At 36.4% G+C, this 11316-nt stretch overlaps 1 gene segment (V, D, J or C); it reads right to left on the bottom strand.

Moving 5' to 3' along the window:
• Positions 1–2378: 2378 nt before the first annotated feature.
• Positions 2379–3117, bottom strand: LOC127677987 (immunoglobulin kappa variable 4-1-like). The segment is given in 2 exon segments: positions 2379–2809; positions 3011–3117. Coding segments are annotated over 2 exon segments (480 nt in total).
• Between the last annotated feature and the right edge of the window lie 8199 nt (positions 3118–11316).

Below are 11316 nucleotides of genomic sequence, written 5' to 3' on the forward strand. Positions count from 1 at the left end.
TTTTCCACTGGATGTTTTCAGCTCTCTGTCGAAGATCAAGTGACCATAGTTGTGTGGATTTATATCTGGATCTTCAATTCTATTCCATTTGTCCACTTGCCTGTCCCTGTGCCAATACCATGCAGTTTTTAACACTATTGCTCTGTAGTATTGCTTGAGGTCTGGGATACTAATACCCCCAGAAGTTCTTTTACTGTTGAGAATAGTTTTACCTATCCTGGGTTTTTTGTTATTCCAGATAAATTTGAGAATTGCTTTTTCCAACTCTGTGAAGAACTGCGTTGGGATTTTGATGCGGATTGCATTGAATCTGTATATTGCTTTTGGCAAGATGGCCATTTTAACTATATTAATCCTGCCAATCCATGAGCATGGAAGATTTTTCCATTTTCTTAGGTCTTCTTCAATTTCTTTCTTCAGAGACCTGAAGTTCTTGTCATAAAGATCTTTCACTTGTTTGGTTAGAGTCACACCAAGATGGCTAAGGTTAAAAACTCAGGATACAGCAGGTGTTGGTGAGGATTTGGAGAAAGAGGAACACTCCTTCATTTCTGGTGGGATTGTAAGTCTGGCGGTTCCTAAGAAAACTGGGAATAACACTTCCAGAGGACCTTGCTATACCTCTCCTGGGCATATACCCAGAGGATTCCCCAGCATGCAATAAGGACACATGCTCCACCATGTTCATAGCAGCCTTATTTATAATAGCCAGAAGCTGGAAAGAACCGAGATATCTGTCAATGGAGGAATGGATACAGAAAAAGTGGTATAAATACACAATGGAGTACTATTTAGCAATTAAAAACAATGAATTCATGAATTTTTTTTAGGCAAATGGTTTGAACTGGAAAATATCATTCTAAGTGAGGTAACCCAATTACAAAAGAATACACATGGAATGCAATCATTGATAAGTGGATATTAATTAGCACTGAATCTCTGAATACTAAAGATACAATTAGCTTATCAAATGATTCCCATGAAGAAGGAAGAAGAGGGCCCTAATCCTGGAAAGGCCTGATCGAGCATTGTAGGGGAGTACCAGGACAGAGAAAAGGGAGGGGGAAAGACAGGAGAATGGATGGAGAGAAGAGGACTTATGGAACATATGGCGGGGGATGGGGGGGATTGGGAAAGGGGAAGGCTTTTAGAATGCAAACAAAGAATATAGAAAATAAAATTTAAAAAGTTAAAAAAGAATATATCTAATAAAAAAGAAATGAATGAATAAAAGAAAGAAAATGAAAAGAAAACAACTGTGCTCTTACATGGAAATAAGTATATAACTCCAAAACTTTAAAGGTTGGACTTTTTGATTATTGTTATTTTTTGAAGTGAGGCTGAAAAGCTTTAACTATATATGTAAAAGGGTGTACAGAAAAATAAAGATTCAGACATGAAAAAAAGAAAAGAAAACAATTTGTGGAGGTTCTGCCCTGACCTGCAAAGCAGGAGTCGCCACATCATCTATTTTTGCTATCACAGCAATTGGTGTAATTTCTCTACCCAAGGAGGGAGTTCTACTTTAAATCTGATCTCAGTTTCACTTTCCTTGAAGAGGGGGGACCAGTGCTGAGAAATGGAAACCTATGCCATTGGCTGCTGGCATGAGGTGATTTATGTCATCTGTTGTGTCTAGGGTTTGGGCTTGTAGTTTTTGCCTTTATAAGCTTGCAGCTTTGAAATAAAAAGGAGAACATTGAAAAAAAAGTTAAGGAGAAAGGGTAAATTTAGCACATATGGTTAAAAATATAATATACTATAAAGCCATTGTTTTTATGAAAATTGTATACAGTGAATTAACATCTGTAAAGAATTTTAAGAAGCAGTAAAATTACTCAGAGGATGAAGATACTGGATATCAACCCTAATGTCAGAACCTAAATGACAAAAAGAGAAAATCAAGTCCAAATTGTCCTCTGACTTCCATAAAATATGTCCAACTACAATGCAGACAAACACACAGAGACACAATAACACACTCACCTGCACACAGGAAAAGGTAATGAACTAATTACAATGAAATAAAAGTTAAAAGAATTTATGAAAAAAGAGAAACAAGAACCAGAAGAAATGGACACAAGAAGTAAGAAAACCCTTTAGAGGCTAGAAAAAGCAAGAAACAAATTCTGTTTCCAGAGACCCGAGACAAAATGGAATTTGCCATCATTGTCACTCAGACCAAAGAGACTTATGTTAGATACTGGGACTCTAGAATATAACTCTCTCACATTCAAGCAAATTGTTACAGATAGAAAAGGACTATAGTAACAATTTCTTTTCTGCATTTTCATAAAGAGGTTTTTCATAGCAAAAGACAAAAAGGATTTTTGAACCCTTTGTTTTTGCTGTGCTTTGCAAACTTTTTCATGAGTGTTTTAGGCACACTGGCTCTCATTTAGAAGGAGGAAGTATGCAGACTCAGGGCTATGTGTGGTGCAGGCAGCTGGTGAGTGTCTCAAGGAGGTTTGTGTAGGAAGCTGAAGCACTGTGGGAGGAGTATCATAAATCTGCTGACAGTAATAAACGGCTAGGTCATCAGCCTGCACATTGCTGATGGTCAGAGTGAAATCTGTCCCAGATCCACTGCCTGTGAAACGATCAGGGACTCCAGATTCTCTAGTGGATGCCCAGTAGATCAGCAGTTTAGGAGATTGCCCTGGTTTCTGCTGGTACCATGACAAGTAGTTCTTTTGATATTCACTATAAAAAAGACTCTGGCTGGACTTGCAGCCCATAGTGACCTTCTCTCCTGCTGACACAGCCAGGGAGGGTGGAGACTGAGTCATCACAATGTCCCCAGAGGTACCTGAAATAATAAGTAGAGAGAGAACTGCATACATACACATAGATTATAATAACAGTTGGAATTTGTCATTTAAATAACTTTATAATATCATATTGTCAGAGTATCATTACATAAGAAATATTACACACTTGCACACAGTGAAAATTTCTTATATATAAAGATGTGACTCAGAAATGATAATAATACTTTTGAATTTCTCACCAGACACCCATAGCAACATCAATATTAGGACCTGGGACGGTAACTCCATCTTGTTCGCCCTGCCTTTCTGATGCTGCTCAGTTCTCACTGGTTTATAAATTGTGAACAGCTGAGCTAGTCTGGAGGGACCCATGCAAATCAGTCAGTAATACAAAATCAAAAGACTGGGCAGTTTGTGTGAGAATGGGTGGTATAAATCAACGGCTAAAATAACATCACAGAGAATATGGGCATTCACTGAAACATAATATCTATCAGATCAACAGAAATGTCCTGAGTACTCTTGGGTTAAGATCCAAGAAATATTTTTGAATCAGTTGACTTCTACAGAAACTTTAGGACAGCTATCGAAGACTGACGGTCCCAAACAATTTATAATATATGCTCAGAACATCACAACAACAATGGAAACATAAAGTAAAATAAGGGTGGATGGTGGACACACAGAAAGAAAATGCACAAAAAAGAGGAAATTAATGCTAAATTTGTTCAGTATCTCACATCTGCAAAGCCACTGAGGTCTATGAACAGTGTCTCACTTCTGTTTCAAAGCTAAACATGGAACAGGGATGAAAAGAGAAACTCAGAATTCATTCTGTAGTAATCCTGTGAGACATTAATTTAGTCCTGGGACCTAAGAAGCTTCAGTTTTGAAGCAAAGGTAAATCCAGAATAAAATAATATGTCTTTTTTCCACAACGCCATAAAACTGAAAAGGGGCTCTAAATTTGGAGAATGGAAAGTGTAAGACACATTCAGATTTCTTCATGAAATCATGACTGTAGACCAACATAGCCAAAAGTATTTATTTCGGAACTGCATATTATAGGGTAATTTTGAAATTAGAAGTATTGAAACTGGTCTTGCTGACAAGGTAAACATATTAGAAAAATACTCTCCAGAAGGGGGTGCATCTGTCTTATAGCAAGCCACAATCTTACAAAATTCAATAGACTACAGCATCATAGATTGCTATCATCCAAAGCAAAGAAAAATGTTTGAGTATGAGAGAAAATAAATTGAAATAACAAAAACGAAAGAATCTTGCAAGATCAAAGAATCATATATGTATATAAGTGGGCACACACCCATATACATACACACACTCATATATATGAAGTAAATGATATACCTGGTATTATTAATAAAGTACAAGAAACCAAAAAAATAATTGGAAAGGGGTAGAGATACACTTCTGTAATCCCAGAAATGGTGAGATAGAAACAGCCAGATCATGAGTTTGAGGTCTTTCTGGGATATGTAGTAACTTCTAGGCCAGTCTAGTCTATACATGGAGACAATCTTTCAACATGTGTATCATTAATCAATGGAGTTCCAAGGCAGGTTATGGAACTTTCTATCCAAAATGTTAATATTTTAACATTAACTAAGAATTTTGAAGAAAATCAAATATTTATTTAACTGATATGCATTTCATTTTATTTTCTATTAAATATATAATTTTATACATCAAATTTTCAATAATAAACCATTAAATTATGTCTGACAAGCATATTTAGATCTCCTCTGTAAACTGTTAACACATGATCATATGAGAGAGACAATAATATGGTGGTTACTTGATAGTTTCATGATGAAAGATGAAACCTAATGTTCATTTCCCCCCTCTCAACATTGAGACCCCATCTAGCTTAGACCTCAGTTGGACCTGTGAATACTGCCACAGTCTCTGTGGGTTCATATGTGCATCAATCCTGTTTATCAGGAAGATACTTTTTCCTCAATGTCATCGATTTCCCCTGGCTCACAAAATCATTAAAGAATATTAAAAGATGGGTTAATAGACATGTAGATACATGGGAGCTAGGTATCTAGATAGATGATAGATAGAAAGAAAGATAGATAGATAGATAGATAGATAGATAGATAGATAGACAAATAGAGATAGATAGATAGATAGATAGATAGATAGATAGATACATAGATACATAGATACATAGATATATAGATACATAGATAGATATATAGATACATAGAAACATAGAAAGAAAAAGAAATAGGTAGGTTTGAAAAAAGAAAGAAAGAAAGAAAGAAAGAAAGAAAGAAAGAAAGAAAGAAAAAGAAAGAGAAAGAAAGAAAGCAAAGGAAGGAAAAAAGAAAGAAAGAAAGCAAAAGAGAGAAAGAGAGAGAAGGAAGGAAGGAATGAAGGAATGAAGGAATGAATGAAGGAAGGAAGGACGGAAAAATGGATGCTAGATAGATTGATAGGGAGATAGAAAAATGGATATTAAATAGATGAAGGAAAGAAATAGAGATGGGGGGAGATTATGCCTAACAGCCTTTCAGTTTAGAATTTAAAATATCCTGAGCTGAGATACCTACTTATGTAGGGTGGAAGGCATAAGAATTGATGAACTTCTAAATTAATGTTTACTCCAGAGTCATTGATAAACTACACACTCCCAGGATATTCAGAGACTTATAAAGATGTGATCTTCTTAGGGAAGCATGGACTGAGATGGTGCTGACATCTGAGGCATGGGTATCAGTACATTACTGTGTTTCATTGCCACTACCTTCACCTGCCTATCCTAGATAGAAAGCAGTGTATACCTGTTGCTTACCTAATAGACTAGCCACCCTCCCATTGGTTGTTGCCATAAGAGTTTGCCTACTGGGTTTTTTTGCTCATATCTCCCCATGAATGACCTTCCCCTCAAGGACTGAAGAAAGCTGTTTTCAGAATGAGGTTACTTATGCATAGCCTGGGTGCTAATGCTGTTGAACCCAGGTGATATCAGAGATAAGGAAGGCCCTGTGTTAGGCCTAGGGCTCTGTTGTTTTCCATGTGCATTCTGTTCACATGTGAGATGAGCAGGATTTATCCTGGTGTTATGAATTTAACTTAGCTACGAAAGGATCAAAGAGATCAAAGACTCTATTTAAATTAGGATTAGCCAAATATCTATTTTTATTTTTAGATTTTTTTGCTATTTATTTAAAATAAAATATTTTTTCATATAGGACATACTGACTATAGTTGTCCCTTCCTCTACTACATCCAGATCCTCTCCATATTTCTTCTACTGCTGGTCTACTCCCTTTCTGTCTCTAATCACAAAAGAGCAGGCTTCTAAGAGATAACAATCAAACCTGACAAAATAAAATTTGATTAGATGAAGCAGAAACTATTATATTTATGCAATCAAATAGGAGGAAAAGAGGCCTAAGAGCAGGTTCAAGAGTCAGAGACCTATTCAATCTCACAGCCAAGAGTCCCATAAAAGTACTACACTTGAAGCATATTATATCCTTGGTGATTTCCTTGCTGTAGGTCTTATCAGTAACTGAAAAAGCTATTGAACAAGGTAGGTGAGGCTTTTAATTCTGGCACATGAATGGATGAGTCAGGGCATTTGATAAGCTAAGGTCATATTAGGAAAATTGATGAAACCCTATTTTAAGATTTCAGAAATTTAAAAGAGGTTGTTACAACATTTTCACTGGACTTACAAGGAAAATATTGTGAGTATATAGATGAGAATTCATCCTTGACAATAGTTTGACTGTAGACTGTAAGGCTTTGAGAGGATACAGAAAAACACATCCAAGATTAATGGTGTTGTGGGTGTAAGTCACTACATTTGTATTAACTTATTCTGCAGCAATATGAAACTAATTAAAGATTATATACATGAAAAAGCCAGACATGAGCTCTGAAATCTTTCCTCAGGATCACTTTGTTCTGATTTTACATGCTTCATGGGATGAAACAGAAGCCTAAAGGAGACTCACTTTGAAGGAGAGAGTAAAGGGGCAGGAGGGTTTCAAGTCCTGTGTCAATAGTGATTTCCAGGTCAGCTTTGTATATAAAATAATACTTTGCAATTCCCTGTGAAAGATGATAGGAAAGAGTGAAAGAAAGCAAGAAGAGAATGTGGGTACATTGTGGAACATATTATTTAAAATAAAGATGTAAATAGTGGAGAAAGAAAAAAGAATATCCAATGAGATAAAGACCATGGATGAGCATCTGTAATGAATAGAGGGATGCAGCCCAGAAGTGAAACAGTACAAGACAGCTAAAGGATGTTTAGATAAGTGATCTATTGAAGAGGGATTTGGGTATCACAAGAAAATAGATGTGAAATATAAAAAACTAGGATCAAAATGCTATCTTGTATCTTCAATACAATTAAACGACTTTTATTTTCACAAAGCTCTGTTTATTCTGAGGGGCTGAGGAAAGCTTTCAGTAAGTTTAAAATGATTGTCTTCTCATTCTATTGAACATTAAAAATATCTAAAAAATAGAATAATTTAGGTCTTTATTAAATAAGCAAGTTGATAAGTAATAAATCATACATACATGATGGGACAAATAGATCGTTTTAAGAAATCTGTTTCACAGTGTCAGTCTTTTTGGGAACAAATTTAATAAAAATGTATAATTGAGATGTATGTCTGTGGAAAACAGTTCAGAAACTGAGCCTGTGACCTGTAATCCCAGAAGGTTTTTGTTCCGACCTGGAGCACAGTTGGAGGAATCTCTTTAATCTGCTAACAGTAGTAGGGTGCAGCAGCATCAGCTTCAGCAGGATGGAGGGTGAGAGTGAAGTCTGTCCCTGGCCCATTGCCACTGAACAGGGCAGGGACCCCAGATTCTAGGATAGATGCAAGAGAGATCAGGAGTTTGGGAGAATGTCCTGGTTTCTGCTGGTACAAATGCATATAATTATTGCCATATTCAGGGGCACTCTTGCTGGTCCTGTAGAAGATGGTGGCCTTTTACCTGAAAGACATGGCCAAAGATTCTGGAGACTGAGTCAGCACAATGTCACCAGTTGATTTTACAGTGATAAACACACCTTGCTGACACAGATGTAGTGAAAACACCCCAGTGTAAACTCATCACGTATGTGGAATTTATAACAGGAAGTATGAGCTACAGTATGAGAACTCATAATTGAGAAGGAAAATTAAAACCAATTAAATGCCAAATTTTCAATGATTAGGACGCCAAGTGTGAAAAACAGCAATGACCCCAAGGGATATTTCCAACTCCATCATACCTCACCTGGAAACCAAAGCAGCTGTACCCACAGCAGACGAGCAGACCCTATCTCTGAGAACAGGACTATAGGCTGCTTCTTGGGCAAAGGCAAGCTGCCTTTAAAAACATTCTGTACAATCTGCACTTTGGCTTACTACACAAATCAGCTCAAGAAGCTGGGTTGTTCATAGTGATGCTTGCTCTCAGGATTAGCAAAGAATTCCCTAGAGTATTTTAAGACCAACTACAAATTGGCTGGATTTGTTGGCTCTTTTCATAAGTATTTTCTTCCTTCATGGCACCTAAACTCAAGATATTGACAAGGGGTGAACATTGTATACAATGCAAGGGAACGTCAGATGTCTCTGTTTCCAGAGATTGGACAGGGAAAAAGACCTTAGACCCTGATGTCCTGATATAGTATCATAATTCAAAGGACTGAGTGAAGCTCAGTGCACCACCCTCAAAGCCAGACTGCTCTACATTACAGCTTGACTGTCTCCAGAAGGCCCATGGAGCATGACCTCCAGTCAGACCAAATGTTGTGATCACTATCTTATTCCCAGTGATGAAAACTGAGATGAGCACAAAGGGTTTCAGCCTTTCAAAGCAATTCAGAACAAGAGATGCCTAAATTCTTACAAAATACAACTGAATCCTGACAACACACATGTTTCTTGATTTTGGAGAGCTAATGAATTTTAATATTACTTTTCTAGTTCTTTCCAAGTTGGTGTTTCATTACACTCCTCCTAACATGTTCTTAGATATAGCTTGCAAGAATTTCAGAAGGTAGGAGAGGAAATGTTAATTGTGGAAATTGATTTTTCTCTCTCTGTCTCTGTGTCTCTTTTTTCTGTGTGTAGGCAAGAGAGTGAGAGACAGACAGGAAGACGGACAATATCTGGCATTTTTTCTTCTACATTTTAAAGTTCCGGGAGAAGTATAAGATTTCAAAATAATCCCCTCGCAATGATACAAAGGATTTCACTTGAATCTTTTGCAAGAGCTTCTCTTCTATCTATGATTTTATTAATTTGGATCTCGTTCTTTCTCAGGGTTAGTTTGAATGCCATTGTCTTCTACTTTACAAAGAAGAAGCTCTTGGAATAATTTCATGTATGGTTTTTATTGTTATCTTAATAGTTCATTTTGCTTATTTCTGTCCTAATATTTACCACCTATTTCCATTTACTGCTTTGGGTTTGGCTTGATCTTGTTTTAGAAATTGAGGTAAGTCACTTATTTGGCAGCTCTCTGTATTGAGAGAATTGAGGTAGGTCCTTATTTGGCATCTCTCTGAATTTGGTCATTTGTGTTTTGTGTTTTTAATACAGGCATTCAAAGCCATAAAATATCCCCTCAGCATTACATAACTATATTGCAAATATACTAGGATGATGTTTTGTCATTTTCATCTGATTCTAGGAATTATTTTTCTTCATGACTTCTCTATAAACCAATGGTAATAAAAGAAGCTACTGTATTTCTCCAATTAATTATTTAGTTCCTATAATTTCTCTCTGTGCTAGTTTCTAGTTTAGATTCTCTTATCCTTGTTAAAACTTAGACTTAGAACAGAGTCTGTTCTTTAGAGGGTTCAATTGACTGCATAGAATGATACATAGTATACATGATTGGTCTGATATTATTTAGATGTCTATTGTGTCCATTCATTTCTCCTGCCATTTATTTCTAAAGTTTCTATGGTGATTTTTATTTTCAATCAACAGATGAGAGTGGTGTGCTAAAATTCCTCTCTGCTGTTTTATCTTGATATAACTGACCATCTATCTATTCATGTTTCTTTGTTTTAATTGAATCCCCATCATTTGGTGTACATGTATTTGTAGTTGTTATGTACTTTGAGTTACTCAACTTTATTACTTTCTTTATTTGTTAATAGCAGTTTTGGTTTGCATTCTACTACACTAGATATCAGCAGAGCTGAGCCAGCTTGGTTTGGGTTCCCACTCTCCTACTAGATTTACTTCCATCATTTAACTCTCTTCATATGGAATATTACTAACAGCAAGGTTTGTTTCTTAGAGAAAATTGTTGAGTACAGTTTTTACATCTATATCAATAACATTTGTATCTTTATAGCTGAGTTGATGTAATATAAGGTTAAGAAATAATAATTAATACCTATAAATTAGTTGTGGCTTCTTGATGAAATGTTGTTTATTTGTTTGTTTGTTTGTTTGTTTTCTTTATCCCTCCTCCTCAACTATATTCTAGTTTTTTGACATTTAGTTTTGGACACATTGGACTATATTTCTTATAACCATTGTCCATCTTTTCATCCTTTGACATTAACATTTGTGCTCTCATAATTGAGGTGCTATTTCTTTTTCCGTGTGCATAGTATTTTATTGTATCTTCTGCAGTGCTTAGCTTTTGATTGTCTTGTTATGCCCTTATTTTTCTTTAATTTAAACGATAATTTTGTTAGACATAGGTAACTTATTTAGCAATTACATTCCATCTGAACCTAAAATACATTGCCTCATGCTTTTCTTCCCTTTAATGTTTCCTGCAAGAGTTAAGATGTTAGTCTGATGTGTTTGTCTTTGAAGTTGGCATTTTCCTATTACATCTTTATATTATGGTTATCATTTTATTGGAAATTTTATTTATTTATATTTGAAATGTTACCCCCTTCCAGGTTTCTTCTTCTGAAAACCCCCATCCCATCCCCCTGCTTCTATGAGGGTGCTAACTCACCCACCAACTCCTATCGCACTGCCCTAGCATTCCTCTACACTAGGGTAGCAAGCCTTTACAGGACCAAAGGGCCTCCCCTCCCATCGATGCCAGATAAAAACATAATCTGCTCCATATGCAACTGGAGCTATCAGTCCCTCTATGTGTACTCTTATATTGATTGTTTAGTCCCTGGAATGTCTGGGGAGTTCTGCTTGGTTGATATTGTTGTTCTTCCTATGAAGTAGTTCCAAACCACTTCAACTTGAGTCCTTCAACTAACTCCTCCATTGGAGACCCTGTGCTCAGTCCCATGTTTGGCTACAAGCCTCAGCTCTTAGTCAGGCTCTGGTAGAGCCTCTAAAAAGACAGCTAAATCAATATCCTGTCAGCAAGCACTTCTTGGAATCAGCAATTTTGTCTGGGTTTGGTGTCTAAATATGAGATAGATTCCCCAGGTGAGGAACTCCCTGGATGGCTGTTCCTTCAGTCTCTGATCCACTCTTTGTCCCAGTTTTTCCTTTGAACAGGAGCAATTCTGGGATAAAATTTTGGAGATGAATGGGTGGCCTCATCCCTCAAACAG

The sequence above is a fragment of the Apodemus sylvaticus genome, chromosome 2 (assembly GCF_947179515.1).
Source record: "Apodemus sylvaticus chromosome 2, mApoSyl1.1, whole genome shotgun sequence".
Lineage (NCBI taxonomy): Eukaryota > Metazoa > Chordata > Mammalia > Rodentia > Muridae > Apodemus > Apodemus sylvaticus.